Raw genomic sequence first — 25,755 nt, forward strand, 5'->3', positions numbered from 1 at the left:
GGCTCCTAATACATTTGGCTTAAGAAAACAACCCCAGGCCCTCTTTGGTGTCCTACACAGTCCTCTTTCTTCTCAACACAAAGCATTTCTCCCATCTATTCAGCTGCTACCATCTCCACATCTCCATCCTCAACCATGCCCAGCTTGAAGTACTGCGGTAGGGGGAGAGCAAGGAGTGTGCACACGCCAGCCATGGAGAAATGGGGGGTCCTGTGCCCTAAATCTGTTTGGGGTTGGGTGGACTTGGAGCTGAAGGAGCTTGGAGAAGCAATTCCTTCCTCCCCTGTGCCTATTCAGAGGTTAGCGAAAGGGCAGAGGGGCCTGGCAGGCAGAGTAATAATGAACAAAGCAGTGCGTGAACACAACAGAAATGGGCCTACTGCGATGAACGTGGGGCGGACATGGGCTGCATCCAACTTGCAAAAGCAGCTTGGTCCCCACAAAACTAGAAGCCGGCTGCGTTTGCATCGTTCTCGTATAGGAGTTGGAGCAGCCTGTCTCCCTGCTACCCCTTACAGAGCAAATGCATGGCTAGAACAAGGAGGCCTCCATCCACAACAACCATCTCCATACGGGCGAGGTTCCCGGCTAAACCCTGCTTCCTGATTGGCTCCTGCAGACCGCATTGCTGCCTCACACTGCAGCATTAGCCAGAGCCACATCGCCGAATCCACAGCTGTAGCCGTCCGGCAAGAAGCCAGAACCCTGACTGCAAACGAAAGAAGGATGTTCTGCCACTCCCAGATGCTGAAGGCCCCCACCGTAGCCTCCTACACCTACTGAGATGATGCCCATCTCATCTTGCACACACACACACACACACACACACACACACGTACATTTACGGCTCCCTCACTCCTCCCCATCTTCCCCGCCACCCTCTCTTGTTGAGCCAGCTAGAACAGTTTTGACTGCAGATTGGAAACTCAAAGCAGCCCCTCTCCAAACCCAGACTTTTGCCAGCACCCTCCCCAATATTTCCTCATTTCCACAAAGAATAGGCGCTTAATTTCACCTCCCTCCCCCGCCCACCACCCAAAAAAAGAAGGGAGAATGACAAAGTTTGCTGCAAAGTGGTTGCCCCTGGAGGTCAGGAGATTGGCTCTGAGCGAACACAGCCAAAGCTGGAGCCAAAATACAAGGGTGGGAGTGGAGAGGGAGATATTCATCGGGAGCCAAAAAGTGGTCGGCAGCAGAACAGAGGAGAGAGAAAGAAAGAGGAGAAAAGGCGGCAGCTTTCTCTGTGCGGGTGCAACTGCCACTTCTAGAGAGCACACTGTGTGTGAGAGAGAGGGGAGGGGGGACAGGAGACTCTGAACAAGAGGAAAACCACAGAGAGAAGCAAGGTGTCGGCAGAGGCCTGCCATGAGCCGCTCTGCCCATCTTCTCCCTCCTTGAGCCACTGCTACACGGGGCAAATTGCGAAGGCCAGCTACCTGGTACATCGCACTGTATTCGGCCCCCATTTTGCACGGTCTCACTGCTGTGCTTCCTCACTACACTTCACAGTCCTGCTTTTAAGCTCTCTGCCTGTAGCTTAAATCAGGTCAATAGGGGTAGGGGTAGTTTGCTGCTATTGACTGCAATCCTGAGGGGTTGCAATACCCTTAGTCATAGCTCTTGTCTCAGAATTGCAACTTTCCTGCTTGGGGCTTAGCTGCCTTCATTATGGTGCGTATGTGTGTGTCTTTTCCTGCCTTCATAAGTGCCCCAGAAAAAGAATACAACTGCTCTCCAGGAGCAACTTGCTCAGATTTAACCTTGTGTGTCTTGGTGGGCGTTGAGATCCATTTTAAAAATATGTCCCGTTCAGTCCATGTGGGATGCTCGGCGTTGCGAAAAGAGGAGGTGGGGAATCCTACAAGACACCAGCATTTAGCTCCGAGTAAAAACAATGGGGAGGGGCTGTTGTGTTTTGCTTTCCAAATGAGAAGACAGAACATAGGCATAGTCTATGTTAACATGCGCTGGCTATTGTACCGTTGTACTGTATTCAAACTGTCATCGCGTTGACACCAGTGTATTTGTGGAAAAGGAGACCTATAAATAAGCTGACTTATGGCTATGGCTCTGCCCCCAGAAAGGCCCCAATCCCAGACGCAAGTGAAATGATACCTCCTGAACATCACAGCAGGAGATCTGCAGGGCAGAGCAGGGTCAAGAAATCCAACCCGCTTCCTCTGACGCTCTGTGTGATCTCAGCCCATGGCTGCGGAAGGCAGCACCTCAGGACAGCACATTAACAAGCAGGATGAGTCTCCAAAATACTGTCATGTACGCTCATGATATACATGATGGGGTGTCCAATGGACTAGATATAACGTAGCATAATAACAGTTTTTCCATTAAGACATACATTTAACCCAAACCAGTGCTTTTTAATGGAAAGTATTCGGGGAAAGGGTAGCAAAAAAAGAAAAGAATATTTGGAAAGTTTTTTTAAATTTAAGAAATTAATAGAAATATGGCTGGAAGTTGGAAAAAAAATATTGTTGTTGATCTTGTCCAGAGAAACTAAAGTAAGATATTATTTAAAAAAAAAAATTGGCAGTGCTCAATTTTTGCTTCATTAAATTCAGGATAAAAATTTCTAAAATTACAACAAAACAACAGCAACTCTTTGACCAACTTTAAAATGTTATTTCTACTTAGGAACATTTTTTTTGAGGGGGGGAGAAATACACAAATGTGCATCTCCAATATTTGACTGATTCTAAGCTTTAAAAAAATGCTTTAGCTTTGACTATTTAAATGTATTAGGTGCTTGTTTTTTCTCTAGAAAAACAGCTGATCAGTTTAAATGAATAAAGAAATAGCACAAGGGGGGGGGGGCTTACTCCGTGTTAAGAGGCAGAGGATTGCAGTCTAACCTGTTTCTCCCAGTGGCAGTGGCGCAAATTGAAGGAGTTGCTCATTGGCCACATTCAGACAGAACGGAAATTAAAATGCAGGAATTCAGACCCTTTTGTCTGATCCACAAGAACCAATGATCCTCTAACAATTCATTTGTTTATGTTTACACTTTTCCGTGCCACTGTTGTGCTGTTGACAGTACCCCCAAGTTGGTGATGAACAATTTAGAAATCACAATGGTCAGAGTTATAAAAAAACAAAACAACCCAGTAACACCTAAGAATATTATTAAAATAACAGTAGCAGCCAAAAAACCATGTAGATATCAATTGGTAGATTTCATGTGGTAGAGTGTTTGGGAGAGTCAGTGTAACCGCTGAGAAGGCTGTCGTCATTCAACCTTCCAGAGGACAAGGCACCCAAAACAAAGCTTTCCCTGTTGATCGTGAAGAGTGGGACGCTACCAAAGTCCTGGTTCTTAAACAGCAGGATATGCTCTCCCCCACAAAAAAAACCCCAAACCTTAGATTAAGGGTGTGTGGTTTGAGGGTCAGGGAAATTATGTGGGAGGACAGAGGAAAGTGTCCCATTTTTGAAGCAGTCCTCCGTTTGAAGGGCTGTCCAGCCCAAGTCTGGCCAGAAGGGAGAGCAGCAGAAGATGCCCTTCCACAGTCAGTAGCTGGACAGCGGACTGAGAGGTCACAAAGGGCCACCCGGTCACAGTCTGCCCCACTATGGTGAAAAATGCACTGTGTTTCTAGCTAAATTGCAGCCATTATTTCCAAATGCGTGTCTAAACATACAGGTGAGCATCTCTCCATGCAACCTTTTCTGGCGGCATTAATAATGGCGTGGCCCTAATGGCTTGCCGTTCAGTCATCAGATCCAATGGTCACAGCTAGTACTCTGTTTCCAGAAACCTTCCTCTCCCTATTGAAGTGCCCTGTTGTTCCCACCCCAATTTCACAATGCACAACACACACAGCACTCTTTCCGACAACAGGCTACACCCTCTTTTCCCAAGCGTTCGCACACAATCACACACGGTTAGGTGTGTGGTCAGCCACTGCCGCAAAGCCATGACGCAGTATGAACTAATCTGACTGACTGACCGTGATCTGTGGTGGCACATGGTGCCAAGGGGTTGCGAAGGACGGGCTCTCCCCTTTCCCCAGGGTGTTTTGGATCATCTTAGTGCCAGCAAAGCAAAGCTGGGTCTGTAGCCATCTGGCCAAAGATCCAATGTATGCTTCTAGGCCTGGTGCCACTGGACTAGGCGAAACTGGGGATTGAGCCATATTGCCCAACCAGCCCATTCTGGCTCTCCACTCTCATTCAAAGGCTCTTGCAAACACATTTGTACGCAAATTCCCGCCCCCCATACACGCACATCCCCGCACCAGGATGATCACAGGAGTATGGCCATGGGAGCGCCACTCTATTTGGAACAGAGAGGTCAACAGGAATAATAGATGGAGAGAATGTAGAAGTGACCACTGGTCTCAAAGAGGACAGAATTTGGTGACTTTTTCTTCTTGGGGGGGGGGCAGAAGTCAGGATGAAAAACAAAGACGTGGTTGGGTTGCACCAAACTGCTCTGTGCTCCTTGGATGAAGGGTGGTATATAAAATAATTAGAGTGGTATCTCGGGTTACATACGCTTCAGGTTACAGACTCCGCTAACCCAGAAATAGTGCTTCAGGTTAATAACTTTGCTTCAGGATGTGAACAGAAATCGTGCTCCGGAGGCACGGCAGCAGCAGGAGGCCCCATTAGCTAAAGTGTGCTTCAGGTTAAGAACAGTTTCAGGTTAAGTACAGACCTCCGGAACGAATTAAGTACTTAACCCGAGGTACCACTGTAAATAAATTTATAAATTAAATACTTACAATTTTAATATATTATTTATTTACAATCATTCATTTCAAGTCCTGGTGACCAAGTCTGCTTTTTACCTCCTCCCTCCCCATACTTCTTTTCCCCCTCTTTTTGTGTTGTGTCTTTTAGATCTCAAACATGAGGGCACGTACTGTTTTTGTGTTTGTTGCTCTATGAGACTTTTCAGGTGAAGAACGGGATAAAATGGGTGGGTGACTCCCAATGCTTCGCCAATCATTGCTCTTCTGCTATAAGCTACAAGCAGAACTGCAATTCACTTTCCACACTATAGGTTGCAGTGTGCTTTTACTATGTGTGCATTCTTGCTACGTTCTATCCACACCATTAGGCGTGACACAGCAGCTGTGTGTGGGGCCATGAATGTGTGCTCATCACCCGTTAAGTATAAGCATTGTTCCCCATTTATTTTTTAAAATCAAACATAATTATCGCTAAAACACATTCCCTTAATTTTTCCGTCTAAAAGAGAGGTACGGTGCTGTAACACCATACTGCTATAGTGTTAATTTATTATGGTGCTATAACACTATACTATAATAATTTTCTTAACATTATGTTGTTACAGCACTATATCTCTCTTTCAGTAATATATAGAGAGAGATAGAGAGAGAGTCAGGAAAGTGTTTTAGCAACAATTAAAAGATCAATTAAAAAAACAAAACATGGCGCCCACCACAAATGCTCTAATGGATGCGTGCTGAGCTGCGATGGGTTCGCATTGTTGATATATCATTGCCCGTGTCAAAACCCTGCCCTTCTCAAAAGATGGGAGAGTAGTGACAAATACATCTATACCTGTTGAAATTGCACCACTCCTCTATTTTTTGGGGGTGGGGGGATGGAATCAGACTTTCCGAAGTCTAAGAAAAGGCTGGAGAAATTTATTTACTGATTAAATTTATATACTGCTTTCATCACAAGATCTCAGGGCAGTTCACAGATTAAAATGCAAGATAAAAACACAAGTGAATAATTGAAACCAAAACGACGAAACAATAAGAACCACCACAAAAATATAGGATGACAAGAATTGAAGGACAGTGCTGTCTGGATGCCTGATAAAAACAAACAAGCAAGTGAATGAAGTTATTCCACACCAAGTACCTCATATTAGGCACCCATAACTAATCCTTCTTTGCATTCGGTGACTTTTGGATCTGAAGGCAAGAGGCTTCAGTCCCAACCCAAGAGCTGGAGATTGTGATACAGCAGCCTCCTCTGTCTAGTGTCCTCCCTCAGTCCCAGCCAGCATAGCCAGTGGTCAGGAATGATGGGAATTGTAGTCCAAAACATTTGAAGGGCATCAGATCGGGGGCAGCAGTGATGCAGTTACCTGCTCACAAACCCATTCAGCAGTGACAAAGAAACTGAATTGGGAATAGTGGCTCTCGATTCAACAGCATGCTACAACTTAAGCAGAGCTGAGTTTTGGAAATCTGGATTCAAAATCAACCGGTTGGATGGTCTTGAGTGGGGCCTTTTGTTTCAGCTTTACTTTCCAAGCTGTAAAATGGGAATAACCGCTTCATAGTGGCCCGCTTCATAGTGGCGGGTGAAGTGCAGGAGCAATTCCTTCCAGGCACAGTCTTTAGAATGGAAAGGCTCTTAACGAGCAAATCTAGCTATCCCCTTTCCTTGCCCATCTAAATGAGAGAAGAGGGGGCCATTCCCTCAAGCAAACCCATGTGCCACACTGTCTTAATTATCACCCCACAGTCTTAGCTACTGCTGTAAATTAGTTCCACACAATGCTTCTCCTCCCACACAGATGCACGGCTTGTCCTTGCCTTGCCAGGGAAACACCACAGGAGTGGGTGAAAGTGGTCAGATAACATAAACTCCCTAAAAGCAACCGTGGATTCACTTTCTCTGAGTGGCCAAATCTACCAGCTCCAGACACACTTAGACATATATACATGGCTTAAGCACATATACATGACTCTAGTCTCCGGCCAGCGTTTGGAGAAATGTGTTTCTTCTCCTACAAGGGACAGACAACAGCCACAAGAAATCCTGACAGATGCTCAAATCACTACAATGCCCTTCCATGCTTCCCGTTCATTTCTTTGGGGCTTGTTCGGAAGAGTTTCCTGCTGGACCGTACACCTTGTGAATATGTAGAACAAAGGTGGGACAGAAAGACGCCGTGGTCCAAAATGCCCCACTTGGTGCAATATAGTAGGATTTTTCAATATGAAAAGCCAGAATATCACACAAGTCAGGACTAGTGAGGGGGAAATGTTAGCACAAACAGACACGAAATGCCACCCCATCTCAGCTCTCTTTCAAAATATCCTTCCCCTTTTACATCCAGCAACATTTTAGCACCCTTTGGCAAAATTGCCTCTATGCAAAAAATATTTAAAACTCCACTCTTCCATGAATATTTAATTCCTTAAGATATTCCTGTATATTAAGTTGTTGTTGTTAATTAAATTTCTAAATCATAAAGCGATATACAATATAAAAACATGAAAATGCATAACATACTAACCAAGTAAAACAATGCCCCCCATCCATATATTAAGTTTATATTTCAAACATGAAAATAACCCTCTCCTCTCCTTTCCTGGCAATGCTCCTGCTCTTTTAAGAAGGCTGAAATCCAACAGGTGAGGCTTTCCTCAGAAAGTCAGATAACGGGGGCTCCACCATGCGCTGTACCTGTTGAATTTCTTCTTGCCAAGCAAGCCGTTCCAGGCATAGGAATAGTTTTAATTATGATGATGATGATGACGATGATGATATGGCTTTAAAAAAAAAGATGGGAGTCGGGAGGTAAAAAGGCATGTGGTTCTGTTTCATAAATGTATTAGACATATATAATATTACACTATAATATTGCACACCTGTGCTTGTGACACGTCTGCAAAAAAGAGAGGCAACGGTTAACACTATTAAGAACTATTACAGAAATGATGCTTGGGACTTAATTTAATGCATAGAATCCACTTTTTTAAAAAATAAAAATCTAAATTGTCCCTTCCATTCAAAGGAGAGGGGGAAATAAATGTTTCTGGTTGACAATGCCCACATCAGACCTAAAAAGTGCTTTATCTGATGTTACCCAAGGGCAGACACATACATAGTCTCTTGCTAGAGGGAAACTTTCTTGTTACTTTGTGCCGCGAAGTACGTATGTCCTATAGTACAATCGCACTTAACAAATGCATGATGTTGCAGGGTGCCATTGGGGGCCTGATACCTAAGTAAATGGCTTGCTTTGTTTCGCCACACGCTAAGTTGAACCTGAGCACCCTGAAGAACTTGAGGCGCTTCAGTGCGTGTGATACGAATGGATTTGATAAAACCGGACGATGCAACGGCCAGCAGAAAATTATTCTCCGTTCCTAGATGCAGCCTCCGTTTGCTTCTTTTGTTCTCAAACCCATTCTCTCCTGTTGGGGTTCATCTGCCACTCCCCTCCAAAGAGACAGGCAGGGCTACGGAGCCGTCTCAAGCTGCCATCGCCTGCCACAGATAGATACATACACGTCGAGTAAAGTTGCTCTAATCTGTGCAGTAAATCAGCCTCACTGGATACAAATTCCAGTAGGTGCAGATTATAAATTTATAGCAATCCGCTGCTTTACACTTTCAGAATTTATTTCATTTAGTGCACCATGCATTTTTAAACACTTGTCAAGCAACAGTGTGGGGAGGGAGGGGGGCTAACAAGCCAGACAAAATTCCCCCTTCTCCAGGAGGAATGTTATTGGGCCAGAGTTCCCCCCCCCAAGAAAGTGCTTTTTGCCCCCCCCAAAAAAAATCAATTATGAAACAATGCTTGCTCTTCCCACCCCCATCAACCCTCCTCCCTGATTCCTTTTCTCTTTTGGTATTCTCTCTGAAATTTCAGTCCTTTTCAATTATTTAACAGCCCTTGACTTGTTTCTTTTAAGGTTAAAAAAAAAAAACCCCACCCTCCACAGCTGTTTTTATAAATACATATGTGAATAAATAGGTCTTTGACAGGAAGATGCCCATTTTGCAGCAAATGAGTTCTTAGATTTATTGCAGAAGAAGGCGAAAAACTTAAACGTGACCGAACTCCAGCGGGCCTCTGTGATTTTTGCAAAAAGGTCTTGTTCCGCCAGTGTGGCTGATCTGCACAGATCCTGCTCATCTGAGGCATAGTCATGTTCACCACTTTGTACGGCCTGCAGCCAGTAGAGAAGGAAATTCATGTCTGCAGAGCAAATGGATGCTAAAGTGCCCCTTTGAGAGCATTCTCATAGGCCAAGGAGGTCTGGGAAATCTCCCTGTTTGAAGAGCCAGTATCATATGGGGAAGGGCAACACCTCTGTGGGAGAACACATATAGAATATATATATTCTATATATGAATATAGAAGGTTCCAACTCCAACCTCCCAATAGGTCTGGGAAGGGGAAACCCCATCTGAAATGCTAGCAGTCTGCAGAGAACGTACTGAGCTAGATGGAGCAATGGTCTGATTCTGTACAAGGCAGCTTTCTGGGCTCCTGTCAGCAGTTTCCTAGAGTCATGAAAAATCCACCTGAACTTTTCCAAGAGCTGCCAACACATGAAAGGGGCATCGCAGCACCTCTTCTTTATACGAATTACACGGAAAAGGGAGGCAGGCAGCAGATTTTCCAGACGAATATGAGTCAAAGTAAGCAGGCTTTGACTAAAGATGCCACCTTTCAGAAATCATGGGTATGGCTTTTCAAGCTGATGGGTGCTGCTGGTTTTAAAAGTATAATTCTCCCTGTCCTCCAAAACTGGATTGTGGTTTTATTATGAATGCCATTTGGCTCCTGCGCTGTCTTTCCCCATTATCTTTCTCCTGGCATTGCCTAACTCTCCCAGCAAAGATGCATGACTCTCTCTCGCTCTCGCTCTCTCCACACACACACACTTTAAGAATCTACTGCAACCACTACAAGAGTCATAACCGCCATATTAATACCACAAAGGACTCTGTGGTTGGGGTGGAGCAACCAAGCAGACCCCCCTATTATCCCTAGGCCTCAGTTATCCAAAACACCTAGCGAGCTGAAATCAAATGGTAATCCAATACAAGCCGTTCCTCCATTTACCCAGATGGCAGCGTTGAATGAAGTTATGCCATACAGTTAATTCTGTGCCCCTAACTCACTTGCTGGGGGATCGAAGAGACAGCACTTCGCTTTCTCAAAAGGTCCCTAATGAGGGGCAGCAGTCAGAAGCAGTGATTAAGAATTTCCAAGCCCTTTCAGGGGCCTGATTTATACCTTGTAGTGGCATTTAGACGCAGGCCCTGAAAGGGGTGGGCCGCTCGCCGTCCCACTGATGACAAGGACCTTACTTACTTGGCATATGGAAAAGCAGTGCATAATGCATGAAGGCCGCAGACTTGAGGATGGCTGCCTCCTTCCCCAACGTATAGAGGAACATCATCACTTGGCAAACATCTGCACAATCTAGACGGAGGGATGGAAGCAGAAAAACTCCCCATCCATCTCCCACCACCACCTTGAGCCCCTGAAACCCAGAGGCAATCGAGAAAATGCCGTCTGCCTAGGGCTGGATATCGCTGAACTCTGTATTTTATAAATCAAGTTTGGGCAAGGGAGGGAGAGTGCACAAGAGAAGTTTGAAAGAATAGCCGAGTCGAGGAGCACCTCTGCGCCCCACAGACAGTCACTGCGAGGCTAGGCAACGGTTAGCTAAACAAAATTAGGGGACGTGGATTTAATGAAGATTAGCAGGGGCTGGGATAAGCTGAGTGCTTCTTGCCATATTTGCTGTACGCTTGGGAACATGACCTCATTCTGGATAAATGAGTTATTTGGAGAATCAGAGCTCGAATAAACAAGTCTCCATGCATAGATTTTAGGCATATGGGCTGGCATTCTGTCTGCCAGATCCAACAGAAGTCTGTGGAAGCTGCCCCAAAAATCAGGATCCATACGTTGAAATGTGTGTGAAGCGCTGCATGTGCCAGGCCTGCAACCAGCCTTGGCTAAAAAAAATTAAAGAAAGGAAGGCAACATCCTCCATGTAAAGAGGAACATATATATGCAAACAGTCACATATTCAAGGGGGGATATGGTTAAATGGAGTGGGATTTTTCGATTTATATAATCATGTGCGATCCATAGGCTAGAAAGAACATACATAGGTTTGTGTCTATGTAGATAACAATTTGCTTCATGAATATTTGCTATCTACATATGCCATGCAAGCACATATCTAGCTGCACATTAAAATGCATGTGTGTTGCGAGGGGAGCGAGGTGATGTAGTACGACAAAGGCAGGTATGCCAGCATATGTTTATATTTTATGGGCACATTCTCAAGTGTATATGCATGTGGGTATATGTGCAATGTTTCTTGCGTACAGTTGCAGTCTACTCCAGAGTTGCCCTATTAAAAACAATGGGCCATTTCCAAATCTTGTGGGCGGTGGGTTATGACGGTTCCTATTCAGATTATTCTAAATGGCAGGAACCCATGATAAATATACAGTGAGCATTACACCAAACACAAACAAATGCATGCAAACACCATTCTGCTGTGGTTGCAGCCACACAGTCAGTGAAAGCAAGATCCCTGAAGTTCCCACACAGGCCTTTATCCCACCTTCGGAACACGGTCAGGATTGCACCATACACAAAGTTCATCCGCGAATATATATACAGTACGTGCCATGTGCTCTCAACTAATCGCACAATTAAGCGCATTGTTCTTGCAGTATCAACTGCACATTGATTTATAGGCTCTTTCTACATAAGCTATGCAATCAAATGCAGGGGCCGTGCTGAGCGGCTCACCTTTCTTCCTGCAGCATTTAGAAACTGCATCCTAATACTGAAAGCAACTTTCAAAAACAAAATCTCAGGAGCTTTCAACAGCTAGTAGTAGAAGAGGGGAAAGAATCCATTCAGTAGAATTAGTCGTCCTAAGTTTTTGGTATGCATTGTACACACCAAAAAAAGCCCAAGCAAAAAAAATAAAATAAAGACACAAAACACCCCATTTATGGAGCCTCCGTTCATCATTCACATGAAAAGAAAAGTTGTTTACAGTTTGCAATTAAGTTTCTATTGATAGTCCCAAACTGTGAAAGTTTATAAATATCTTAATGAATTGTTTGTAAACTCACCTGAATGCTCGTTTCAACACTGCATAAATGTTTATTTATAGCCTCACTAATTCCAGACTCCTTTATTGCCTGGTGCATTGTTCAGTTTTGCTTTGTGTTTGCGTATATCTTGATACTTTCCATTTTCCTCACCATAACTCACCATAAAGAATTCTCCATCCAGTCCTCACAGCCCACAACACAAACACATGAAATCTGTTATTGATATTTCACATTTTAATGGAAATATTCCAGCCACATTCCCACCCACCCCAGAAAAGAATCTGTGGCCGAATTCCCTTTGAAAGGTGAAGGGACATGTAAAATTCAGCCGATAAATATTTTCCTTAAAACTGAAAGAGCTGAATAGAAGAGAGCAGTCACATCTCCCAGGCTTTGTGGAACATCTGATCGATTTGATCAGGCTGCTCCAGGACGTTACACAGAGGCAAAGCTTTATAAAGCACTTTTGATCACATGTTGCTTCCACATGTGGAGATTCTTCCGGCGAGGTTCACAGAAGAATGCAATGCAAAGCGAATAAAAGCACCCGCAGAATCAGTCCTGAAGCTACAGTGGAAAAGCAACAAGCTATAGACGTCATGAGAACACATCCAAATTTGCTACAGGACTCGAGTGCAAGGCACTGCAATATCACACTGATAAACAGATAGAAAGATTAGTCTTCTGCACTGCCAGACAATCTTATATTTTTGTATTGCAAACAATCTCTTGAAACAGAGCCAGGGGAAGTGATAGGCTGGACAGCATTAGTTCATTTGTTTTCACCGTTCAAGTCCCCTCTTGGCACACAATGTCATTTTCCAAAGATTTGTCTGTTAGTTTTAAGGCAGGCAGAAAGACAGAAAAGACAGAAAAGACAGAAAGACAGAAAGACAGAAAGACAGAAAGACAGACAGACAGAAAGAAAGAAAGAAAGAAAGAAAGAAAGAAAGAAAGAAAGAAATGCTAATACTTCATCGTATTCCAGCCAACTTTTACTGTCCGAGTGTCAGGGACAGGGGTAGTGAAACTCTAGCAAATACTGTCATTAACTGTTTGGTTTGCCTCAGTTTTCTATGTAATTATATGTATGTTTAATTGTACATTTATACAGCCCTAATCTTTGGGACGGGGCAGGTTAGAAATGTGCAGTCCTAAAGTCTACTCAGAAGTAACTCCCACTGAGTTCAACAAGACTTGCTCCCAACTGCAGATATAAGAATGCAGCCTAAACAAATAAAAGAAAATAAGCTACTCACCCTAACTTTAAAAATCCAACAAATATAGGAATGTAATAGCGACTGACGTATACAGTTCGGCAGCTCTATTCCATATTTCAAACCAATTCCACAGAAGGGCCTCAATCATCCCTGCAGCCAATTATTGCTCTGACTGTACACAACTGATATCACACATATCTTGTTCTTAATGTCTTGGTATCTGCACATAAACAACTGCTCTCATTAAGATATTGTCTTAAGACTACATCATAAATATATTATAGTCCCAATTTCTTCAATATTTGCATGCAGAGGCCTACATTTGCCTATTAACCACCAGTTTCTTAATGTAGTTTCTGAGCCATTCTAAATGTGAGGATAGAAAGTGCTGCTAACGTGTACATCTGAATGAGAGGAGTTTCTACATTTAAGCACAAAAGCAGAACATTGGTGCCAGTCACACCCGAAGAGTGTGTCCCCAAATCCCTTGTAATTTTGCAGAGCATATCGGGGCATCTGTGCACACTCGGACAGATTCACACCTGCACTCTGGACAATGCTGCACGAGGTTATAGGCTGCATCTCTCAGATCAGCTTCTGCAGACATCTAGATCAGCAAAATGTTTGAGGGCAGACAAGAAATGTTCTGTTGCGCTACACATACTCTGTCATTATGATACTCACCATCTATTACACGTTAGGGTATTCCATGTTATATACTAATGCTATATATGGCCCTACCCCTAGAGGCTACCTGTACTATATAGAGGCTTACCTGTACATAAAAAATATAACGCCAACACAATACCGTAATATAGATTATAACCATGATCCAAACCAACTCTGCAACTACTCCTGATTCAGATTTTCAAAAAGAAAATCTGTTGTTAGCCGCTCTGAGCCCAGCTTTGGCTGGGGAGGGCAGGATATAAATTATTATTATTATTATTATTATTATTATTATTATTAGGCCCTTTGTGAAAACCTGCCCAGTTATTCTGAATTCCAAATAATGTTAGGAAGTTATACAAAATTATACAAAATTTGTAACCCTCGCCCCTACACATACACATCTTCAGTTGCATCACAGACACCCTTCAAATAAAATGGCATTCTGCGTGCTGTGTGTCGATTCAACATTAGCAGCCTGATTTTACGTTGCGTATGCTTTTGAGCTCCCTGCAAAACTAAAGTCTCAGATAACAAACTTCTGGAAAGGAGAACAGATCTAACATGGGAACCACAATGCAAGTGCAAAAGAGTCCAACATTCCACCACATAATAAATGAAACACTTCTGTGGTGGAGGCCACTTCAGGAAAAATGTGACTGCGAGGGCACGACGATAATTTCAGGTCTGTGTACAATACCCCGGGAACTTGGGCAAACATTGGCTGCCGAAAACACTAATGCAAGTCAAAAGCTGTGCAAGCAAAACTCCAAGCTAACTGAATGGATCAAGACCGGTTATAGTACAAGAGGCAGCTGGGGTCAATCCAAGCTGGACAGGATTGGGCTCCAAGATAGCCTCTTTATGGTATGAGATGCATCAGTTGAGCGAATGGAATGTCACCTGGGGAAAGTGGGAGCCCTACAGGGTTCAGAATGCGGTGGGTGATTTGGAGGGTCGTCACTAGCAGAATGAATATCCACAAGGGAAACAAAATACCAGGCCTACAAAATCGTAACAAAAGAAATCCAGTTCAAAGGGGTGGCGGGGGGGGGGGGGAGGAGAGAGCCTCTCTTATCTACTGAGGGCATTTGCCATGGATCAAGCCAGGTTTGTTTAATTCATCGGGCACAAATAAAGGGCAACTCTTTAAAGGAGCACAAGGTTTTCCTTCCCAGAGGCAGAAACGAAACTGGACTCTCTGCCTTGGCATTGACCCAGGGGCAAGACAAAAAGCAAAGAACTGAACACAAGGATTCCTCTTTTCAAAACCGCCACCTTAAATTCGCTTTGCCCATAGGCCTTGCAAGTTAGATACTCATCTACACTAAAACAGATAGCAAACAAAATACGAAAAAGGGGCCTTATATTGCATTACTATGATAGCACAGCTTGAATGATGCATATGCTACAGAAATATGTGTACATCTCCTTATACTAACAATTAATGGACTTCTCTCTTTTGATTGATCTTCAGGTTCTCCCCCCCCCCGCTATTTTATAGGTTTGGGGCTGTTTTATAAGTTTCAATGTTTTGTAATCTGTCTTTATAATTAGATGGGCCAAGGGGGGGGGGGAGGGAATTTACATTAACTAACTGAACAAATAAATATGGCCCTGGGTTGTTTTTGCAAACTGAGATAAAAAGCAGGTAGTTGTTGAGGAACCAGCCTTAGGATGTAGTCCATAAACCTCAAATCATATGTTTAGCATTGTTCTCTTAGTTACCTCAAGAAATATTTATTTTTAGCCTCCAAAAGGCAGAGAAATAATTATATACCAATAAAGGCATTTTAAATTGAATTCTCTGCTGGTAAGATTTTTAGGTATCAACTTTGCTTTTGTGTATGTTTCACATGTGATTATTGCTATGTTTTATTGATATTTCTATTTGGATTTTTCATGCACTACTTTTGGAGGAGTTTGCAAGTGGGAATGGGCAAGACACCCTTAGAGGTACCACTGGAAGAATGTTTGGGTAAAGCAAAATAAAGGAGGAATTGTTTATAATATGGAATATATTGCAGAATGTGTAAACATTTATAAAATGGAATATGCCTGAGCTGTTCTGCATTTCATACAACAACATATGCATGTGTGCACCGTGCGTGCACTAAGCTAAAAAAAGAGAGGTAATATATAAATATATTTAATTGTAAACATATTCTGTGCACAACGTTTTAGAGCCACCAATTCTGACAAGCATATAAGCATAGGAACGCGCTTCCAGCGCCTAGCTCAATCCCTCAAACTATATTCATCATCATAGATAATATATATATTTGCTACACATGGAAGAGATCTTTTCAGAACAGCGAGAAGCAACGCGCTGCTAAAATTGTAACTTGGTTGGGGTAAGAAAAAATGTATTTCAGAACGGATACTCCGCTTGCCACTCGTCTGTAAGAGTTAAAAAATAACACTTCTCCTCGCACGCGAATATAGCTTTCCTTTCCCTGCTCTGCGCCCCAAATCCAACCATGAAAACTATCTCCTAGTCACCAATATTTCTGAGAATAGTGTAGGAAGATGGGCTTCGCCGCGACGGCGTCTCCCACTTGGACCCCCGAGGAGGCGGCAGAAAGTTTGCCACGGATCTCCGCGAGGGACGCGACCTCGGGAGGCCGGCCGAGCCGCTTCGGGGGCATCCGGACGCCCGACGGTCAGGAAAATCCGGACGGGGCTTCCAAGTTTCACGCACCTCGGGTTGCTTTTGCTCAAAACAAGCCCAGCGCGTGGAAGGGGCGCAAGGCAGTTCTCCCCTTCCCCTAAATATGTGCGTCTGTGTGTCTACCCGAGGCGACCTTTCAAATAAGTCTGGGGGTTTCCAGATAAATATAATTTTGGGAGCCGCAAAAGTAAGTGGCGGGGCTTTTTTCTTTTTTTACTTTGGGTTCCCGCGTTAACAGGGGCAGAGCGGAGGGAATCCGGGGTGTGTGTGTGTACTTTTGTGTAAGCGCGATGAGCTGCAACTGGCTTCTCTCAACTTTCGACTTCCCTCCGGCTCTGGAAGCGAAGTGAGGCCGCGCTCGCTCCGGCTCGGATCGCCTTTCCCCGCTTCGAGCCGGAGGAATCGCGCGGAAAGAGACCCGGGAGCCCTCGCTCTCCACCCCAGATCCTCGACTCCCCCACACACACACCCCCACACCCCGCGCACAATATTCTTGCCCTTGCCCGACGGCCAAAAGCAGCTTGGGCGGCCGGGGAAGAAGGCGCTGCGGGCTGCGCGGGCAGAGCTAGCTGCTTCTTCGCCAGCAGCCTGTGCAATCGGACCCGTCGCAACTCAGGCGGGCCAGTGATTGGAAAAGGGGGGGGGGGCGCGGAGCGAGACTCAACAGGCTGGCACCCGGGGCTGGCAGGCGAAAGGCGGCCCGGTCCAGACTGCTCCTTCAGCCCTTCGTCGTAATTACTATTATTATTATTATTATTATTATTATCATTCATCATCATCACTCCTATTCTGCTGGACTATCCTCTCTGCCCCCCACCCCACCCCTTTCTCTCCAGGCTGCGCTTTGCCCTCCCCGTCCACTTATGGCGCTTCTTGACGTCCACACACCACTTATCACGCGATGGCAAGAGACAAAACTCTCTCTCCCCCCCCCCCCGCTCCAGATGCCTGATTCGGCCTAAGCGGGGTGGGGTTGGGGGGTTTGGGTAAGTCTCCGGCTCTTCTCGGCTCCTCGTTACATATATTTCCGAAGCAATTTCTCCCTCTGCCCCTGCGCGCGCGCGCACGCGCCAGTCTCCGCGCCTGGGCTCCTCTCGGCGCGCCTCACCTTCCTTCCCCCGGGACTCGCCGCGCCGAGGCGCTTCGGCTTCGGGGGAGAGAACTTGAGCGGGCGAGCCAAGCAAGTCAAGCGGGGTCGGGTCGGGCGCTTTGCTTTGCGCTCCATTAAAAAAGTGGGGGTGGGACATTTCTCTTCCCCTCTCTTCTCCCCCCCCCCAAGACGGAGCAAAGCAGAAATGTGCCAAGAGCGCTTCCTCGGGTATGGAGCGGGGGGGGGGGAGGGTGTTTGGCCGCTCCCGCTACGGAACCGCATTTTTTCCCCAATGGCGCCAATTTTCTCGCTCGCGGAAAAATATGAGCGCAAAAGTCCTCTTCTCTCTCCCGCAGCCCAAGCGCGCCCGAGCCGCATTCCTGGAAGGGCCGTTGGAGCGTTTGCTTATTTATTTAAGGAAACCGACGGAGGGGGCCGAAATGGACGGGGTTGGGGGAACCGGGTCATCTACCTGTCCCCGTTCAAGAAAGGAGCGGGAGGCAAGCGTAGCTTGTGAAATGAAATATTAAAAGTACCCCCCCACACACACACACACACCACGCTATAAAGTAAGGAGTTTCTGATTTTCGCCTAAGCTCCTTTTCTCCAAGCGGCGGGAGAGAGAAGGAGGCGGGGGGGGGGCGGGAGGAAGGAGAGACCCAAGTCAAGGTTGGGACTAAACGCAGCCGCCGCCGAAATAATAAAGATTCTCCCCCCCCCCTCCCGCGCGCGCGCCGCCTTTGCCTGGAATCCCCTCCCAGCGCCCCCTCCCTCTCCCCAGCAACTCCTCCGTTGCCCACCCAGGGCAACCTCCGACGTGCGACGGCACTTCTCCGCGGGCGGAGAGCACGGGCATATCTTGAAAATCGCTCCTCAACTTTAGAAACTTCTTTTTCTCCTGCTTGCCCCCCCCCCGTTTCGAGCGACAACCTCGCATTTCTCCCGCACATTCTTTTTCCGACGCCCCCACCCCTAATGCAACCAGGGTCTCAACCCGCCACTTGGCCACCCAGCCCGGTTCCCAGGTCTCCTCCTCCCTGCCCCCCCACCGCACCCCCAATGCTCTCCCCCCCTTCTCTCTCTTTACATTTCTTGAAATAAATTTGGGAGAAGCGCCATTTTCTGAACTCCTAAACTCCATGTGCAGCGAATATAACAAAGAGCTTGGAAAGATGCCATCGCTCCCCTCTCGGCTCTCTCCAACCCCCTCTCCCCCCCCCCCTTCTCCTTTGCAAGGAGGACTTAGAGAGGGAGGGAGGGGGAGAGGGAGGGGAGGGAGGGAAGGCGCGAGGGTCCCTTTCTTCCGCAGCGAAAGCGCGCAAAAGGAGGCAGAAATCAAGCCTCGCACCGGCGGCGCCAGCGACAACAAACGCCGCGGCAGAGCGAGCGAGCGAGGCAGCCGGGAAGCCGAGGCTGCGACGGGGGGGGGGGGAGGAGAAAGGGGGAGGGGAGGAGGGCAGACAACAACAACAACAACAACACAAGGCGCAAACCGCGGACAGAAGCGACCCCCGGCTCCTCTGGCTCGCCTGTCCCAGCAAGGGAGCGAGAAAGGGGCGCTCTATTTCCCCCCCTCCCCACCCACCACCCTCTCCCCCCCTCCACCGCGAGCTGGGCTGTCTGGTTACCTGGGTCAGGCAGTATGGGGAGTACATGGTTACTTGGGGGCTTTGCTTTTGCGGGACTGGGTGTTCACAAGGCGAGCAGCGGCATAGCTCGGGCGGCGGCGCTGGGTGCTCTCGCGTCTCTCTCGCTCTCTGTAGCTGTGGCGGCGGCGGCGGCGGCGGCTCCTTCTGGCGCTGCCTCTCGCTCTACTCCATGCTGGTCTGTAACCCCGCCTCGGAGCTCTGAAAGTGAAAGTTTAGACAAAGTTTGGAACGGAGAACACTTTTGCCTTGGGAGAGAGAGAGAGCGAGCGAGAGAGAGCGAGGAGGGAGGAAGAAAAAAAACACACGAGTCCAGCCTTTGAGAGCTCCCTCCCTCCCACTCGCCGCCCCCCCCCACCCGCCCATACACAACACACACACCCCGCACACCGGAGGCGCGCGCGGAGGGGGGGGGGAACCACACGCACACTTTGCACTCAGAAACACTCCCTGGCTCGTTAGGAAGTTTCGGATTCCTTTGAAGAGCAGATATTAATGGTGATCTCCAAACCACAGAAAGATGAATGCCATCTTAGTCAGGGTCTCTCTCGTCTCGTCTCTAACCCCCCCCCCCTCGTCCGTTTGGGGAGATTTTTTGCTTTTGCTACAGAGGTGTGCGGGGGAGCGGGAATGGCTAACGGACGCAGAAAGAGAGGCTTTTTTAAAAGAAGAAGAAGGCAGGCAGGAGGAAGATCGTGGGCACAAGATTTAAAAAAGAGAGAAAGAGAGAGACCTTGTCTAAGGTGCGGGTCTCCCGTTGGTACCAAGCAAGAAATTAAAGTGGGGGCGAGGCGGGTGGGTGATGCCCGTTGTTGGGGCCTGGGTCTCCCTCTCCCCTCGGCGACATCCGAAGGGACGGGCAGTCGGAGAGTGAACGCCCTCAGCCCACCCCGCAGCCTGGCTGAGGGAAATCGGTTTTCTGCAGTTTCAGGGAGGTCTGCGAGGTTTCGGCTTCGGCGTGGGGTGCCCTCCAGTTGCCCTCATCCTTGCTAGTTGGGAACCACAAGCTGCCTGCGCTGCCAGAGACCCACTTGGGGCAGAAGCGGAGCCGAGAGTCTCAGGGAACCCCCGAGCAGAGAGGGAGAGAGCTCTGCTCTTCCGACGGCTGAACCGTCGCGCGCGCACTCGCACAAGCACACGGCCCCGCGATGGATTGAACAGGGGCTCGGTGGGTGTGTAGGGTGTGCCCGTGGGGCTGGAGGGGTGGGGGGTTCAGGGCCTTGAGGCACATGTGGCCTCCTGAGAGAAAAGAAGGCGGGAGGCCACGGCGGGACCCCAGATCCCAGGGCGGGAGGAATTGCGCTTGAAACTGAAGTGTGGCCCCGACGGGGAGCCGTTTGGTTAATGGGGATCTTCCGCCACTAAACCCCCCCCACCCCCCACCAAAAAAAGATGTGGAAAGAGGAGGGGGCCGCAGAATACTTTCTGGGTGCGGCAGGAAGGAAGCCGAGCAGGCCTGACTTGGCCTGCTGCGGCCGTCGAGCTCCCGTCGAGCAAGGCCGCCTTCTCCGGCCTGCGGGACCCCGAGCCCCGCTGCTCCAGTTGCAGGCGCAGGCCGCGGCCAGCCGAGGGAAGGAGGGCGGCTCAAGTCCCTGCGAAGACGGAGGGAAGTTTCACCTGAGCAAAGCCGCCGTGAAAGACCTCCTTTTTCCGCCGGCCAGGCTGCCAAGGCCGGGTGCGGGCCAGGGGCGTGCGCCGCCGATCCAGGTTCAAAAGGCCAGGACCTGGATCGGTGGTGGGGTTCCTGGGGGGGGGGTTCCCCTCTTTCTATGCGTAGGGAAGAAGATGACGGCGGCGACGCTCCGCTGGCGAAAGCGCTCCAGGAGAGCAACATCCCCGTCCCGCGCCGTCGGTGGTTTTCGGTGCCATCCTCAAGCCCCGCGCCCTTCCCCGCTTCTCGCGCATCCTTTCCCGCCCGAGGCTGCTGCTGCTTTCGGAGGGGGGTGAGGACCAGGCGCCTCCGGTAGTCCCAGGCCAGGCAAAGAATGCCTTCCCTTTGGTCTTTCGGACTGCCAGGAGCAAACCGGCCTGCTTTTACACGAACTATTTGGCCTCGGAAGGGACGCACAAGAGGAAAATAACCAAGAGTTTTCTCCAGAAAAAAAGAAAAGTAAAAAAAAAAGGTTACACGCACGCGTAATTTTACATATTCCCACATTCAGCATTTCACTTTAGGAAACTGAGACACAAGGAATGCATATACAGTGGTACCTCCGGTTAAGTACTTAATTCGTTCCGGAGGTCTGTTCTTAACCTGAAACTGTTCTTAACCTGAAGCACCACTTTAGCTAATGGGGCCTCCTGCTGCTGCTGCGCCGCCGGAGCACGATTTCTGTTCTCATCCTGAAGCAAAGATCTTAACCCGAGGTACTATTTCTGGGTTAGCGGAGACTGTAACCTGAAGCGTATGTAACCCGAGGTACCACTGTACACATGGCAGGTCTGAGGGCCAGGGAAACCCTGCCTTTTATCCCCACTGCAGGCTGCCTTTCTGGACCCCATTACCTGGAAGTAAACCCCACTGAAGTCAATGTGACTGATTTCTGACGACTGCACTGTCAGGGCCACGACTTCCCCCAAGTAATAACTGGGAAATGTGTTTTCCAGAAAGGCTGCTAATTCTTCCAGAGTTGCCTAACTCACCTACCCCCCCCCCCCAACACACACAGCCTAAGCTTCCATGGGGAAAGGAGGTATGACGCCTAATCCCGTGTGGGTCTGCAGTGTTGATGTGCCCCTGTATCCACGGCAGAGGCAGGATTTGAACCGAATCCAAGTCTGCTCAGCTTGCAGCCCAACTTGGCATGCAAATGGAAGGGCCCAGGGCCCCAAATAAGAAACGTGAGCTCCTAAACTGAGACTGTAGCAAGAGCATGCGGCAGTCCAAAAGGCATTAGCAACGGGCTGCTTTGCGTGGATAATCGAGTTTCCTGCAGTGGTGGAGATGGGGAGGAATTAACCCTCTTCTTTCAACAAAACCCTTAAAAATTGATGAATTCATTATAGCATAAAGTTTCATGGCTTACAGCCCACTTTATCAGAATCTTAATGGGGATTCTCCCCCAGTCTCTCTTCTGGGTGGGAGTTATGGACAGTGCAATTATTATTATTATTATTATTATTATTATTATTATTATTATTATTATTATTATTACTACACCCTTCATCATGAGATCTCAGGGCAGTTCACAGAATAAAAGACAGGATAAAAACAAGTAAATAATAAAAAAACAAACAGAAAAATCCCACAGTGTAAGTGAGGGGCAAATTATAAAATCGCTCCTGTCATTCCTCCCCCCCCCCCCCCGCCTCTCTCTCACGCACATTGTATTCAATTGCCACCTTCAGTGTAGCTCCTATTCCTGATGGTGCTGCAGCAGCAGCAGCAAAATGCTCAGCCTTGTCTGGAATTACTGTGCTTCTTCCACCATTTCTGCCTAAGCAAGGCAGCTGGAGAGCAGCTAGGGTTATAATGGGTCCAGACCATTGGCTATGTGTACTCTAGATCCCTGGCTGACTTGGCTTGTGATCTAGCCTTTGGACTATAGACGGTCAAGAGGGTAATTCCAGATAACTTATAATTTGCAAGTGGGATAGATCCAGTCATATACCAGTTAACAGGGGACAAGAAGTCACTTCCAAATACAATGTGTGAGGTTTATGAGGTTTGTTGTGGGAGCAAGTTGAACCTCGACATCCTCTACTGTAAGGGACTTAACGGTTGACAACTGACACAGCAAAATGTTTTGGGACACCTCTGGGTAGGAGGGTGAAGAGACGGGGCCCTTCTGGACCACTGCTGTCTTTGCAGGTGGGATTAACCACACATCAGCAAATTCAGGTTGCACAAAGTGGATCTGGGCTTCTGGCACAACAAACGGGCACAAAAAAAAGTCTAGAGGACTTTTTGCAGTAAAGACAGTGCAAAGAAAATGGGATGACAATTGCTTGGCACAACATCGTATTACCTCCCCACCAACAAATTGGAGGGATTGCTCAGTAAATAAGGAGCATTGTCTCACCTCCCTGCAAACTTTGTGCAAACAAATCTAGATGAACGCTCAATGAACAGGTCATGTGGAAGTGACCAGGGCCTCTGCTAAACAGTGCCAGTTCCACAGCATCCCTAGGAGCTGCTGGTGATTTGGACAAGGGAATGAGATACATGGTTTCCCATCTACCTCTAGGGGGCACTGTTTCCAATCCACTTCTATTCAGGATTGACTAAAAACCGCAACTAGAAAGATAATTGACATTTCCAACAAGGAAGGGGTGCCCTTTAAGGACTCCTTGCTATTCCGTCTCCAGATCACCTCTATTTCTGCTTATCGTAAAGCCGAAATATTAACCACAGCAAAAGCGTCACTTCTCTAAACCTTAAAATGGCAGAGTAAATGACCAGTTGATGGGTACACAGTTTGACAGATATTCAGATAACATCTGTTATGGTTTGATGTTAGAGTGGGAAGAAGTAACAGGTAAGGGCTCTCGCTATTCTAATGTTCACGCTAATAAGCATCTCGACTAGTGATGCATTCATTGATTGGGATGGGGAGGCAGTAGCCCTTCAGATGTTGCTGGATTCAAACTTCCATCAGTCCCAGCTAGCATAGCCTATGACGGTAGTGCAGCAACGTCTGGAAGGCCCCAGATTCCCCACTCCAATATAGACGACTTACCTGTGGAAATGCTTATTACCACTCCATCATGATACACAGGCAGTGCAGAGAAGAAACAAAATTGAGAAGAATTGCATGCTCTTTTGAGGAAGGGATTAGAATTCAAAGTGGCCGTGGTAAACACGGGGAACTTGGCCGGAACACGGTAGAAACAGAAAGCAGCGGTTAAGTGATCTCACTATTAGAAGGATCCGAGAGTGGAAAAAAATCCACCATAAAGCTAAATATGAGCCAGCAGTCTGATGCTCTTCCACAATAAAATAAAGTGAAATAAACCAAAAGGCAAGTAAAATTTTGGATGCTGGAACAGAAGCTTTGTATCCAAGAAACAGGAGCTCAGAATTCCACTTGAGTCAGCAATGGCCAGGCTCCCCCGACTCCCCCCCCCCCCAAAGTCACATACGCCACCTCGGAATCCAGTGTGGAGATCTATACTCCGACGAAGCCACCAATCACATGAGGGCCCCATGCTAAACAATACTCTGCTGCTGTATGCCAGAGGAGCCCCAAGGATGGTCAAAAGCTAAGTCAATTTCTAGGACAAAGGACAAACCATACGTGACATGCAGGGGTTTTGTTTTGTTGTGTTTTTTTAACTTTTCACTGATATTTGTTTTAATGAAAACCACAGCAGGAGACTGCAGTCTTGAGTAAAAGATTTGCCAATGGGAAGGAGGTGCTTAACCCTTTTCTCCCTCAGTCCCTAAAACTTTTCCCTCATAGGGAGAAAAGTTGCATGGTGCTTTTGAAGGACAGCCTCCATCCTTATGTATCTGCCCAAGCTTGAAGACCAGCACCCAAGGTTCTGCTCTCTGGCTCGAGTACCAGGCTGGGTAGTACCAGGGACAGGGCCTTCCCTGTGGTGGCCCCATACCTCTAGAGTGCCTTCCCCAAGGAAATTCATATGGCTATCTCTGGGTTGTACTCTATGAAAAGCCTATAGATTTTTATATTGCAAGCCGTATTCCAGTTGTTTTATAATTGTGTTTTTTAAAAGAATTGTTTTACTGTCAACTATCTGAATGTTGTCTTTTCTTGATTTGTTGTAACCCACTTGGGGGGGCATACACCCCCCAAAGACATTATTATATAACCACCATAATCAAATAGGAACAACAACAAAATCCCATGAGAAAAGGCTTAAGCACCTCCTTCCCACTGGCTGCTCTTCCACTCAACCTCCCCAAATCACTTTTCATTTTAAATGTGTGTGGGTTTTTTGGGGGGGTGCATACAGTTGCGTATCTCATATAGTTTGAGCATACATTGCAGAACTAACTGAGTTTGAAGTAGGTCAGACTTCTGATCTACCTCTTACCTAAGTTGCCCAAGTGACCTTTAGACACTCATGAAGTGTGAATGCCAGTGGCTGTGTGAGTCATCTGGCCTGACTAAATATCCTTGGGAGGCTGCCACACACTCTTTATAGAAGCTGGGTCCAATTACCTTACAATAAGAGGCAGGGTGGGGCAAAGCGAGCTAGCCAGATATGTATTAGGGGGTTGCCTATGAGAATAAACCTTTGCAGAGAGTAACCATTACATTTGTCTGTTGCCGCAAAAAAAGCAGCCCACGGGCACGTTAAAGGCAAACTGCTTTATTATGGCATCAGATTTTGTGGACTAGCTTGTGCCACAATAAAGCAGTTCGTCTTTAAGATGCCATAAGTCTGTTAGTTGCTTTTGCTATTTTATGAACCACCTCTAAAACTGAGATGATCAGCTATGTCCCCTTAATTTCAGCACATTAAACACCTTTCAATTCTCATGAACTATATCACGCACTAGGACGCGGGCGGCGCTGTGGGTTAAACCACAGAGCCTAGGGCTTGCCGATCAGAAGGTCGGTGGTTCGAATCCCCACGATGGGGTGAGCTCTCGTTGCTCGGTCCCTGCCAACCTAGCAGTTCGAAAGCACGCCAGTGCAAGTAGATAAA

The 25,755-nt window shown here is 47.2% G+C and overlaps 1 protein-coding gene across 1 annotated transcript in view; it reads right to left on the minus strand.

Moving 5' to 3' along the window:
- Positions 1-25,755, minus strand: part of LOC310752354 (nuclear factor 1 X-type-like) — a gene marked incomplete at its 5' end in the record, with an annotated part of 229,254 nt that overhangs the window by 157,334 nt on the left and 46,165 nt on the right. The window contains 2 exon segments of the mRNA XM_083592463.1: positions 19,123-19,179; positions 19,182-19,341. Of these exon segments, the coding sequence (XP_083448589.1) occupies positions 19,123-19,179; positions 19,182-19,341 (217 nt within the window).

Source organism: Podarcis filfolensis, assembly GCF_964270895.1.
Source record: "Podarcis filfolensis genome assembly, chromosome: 17".
Classification (NCBI taxonomy): Eukaryota; Metazoa; Chordata; class Lepidosauria; order Squamata; family Lacertidae; genus Podarcis; species Podarcis filfolensis.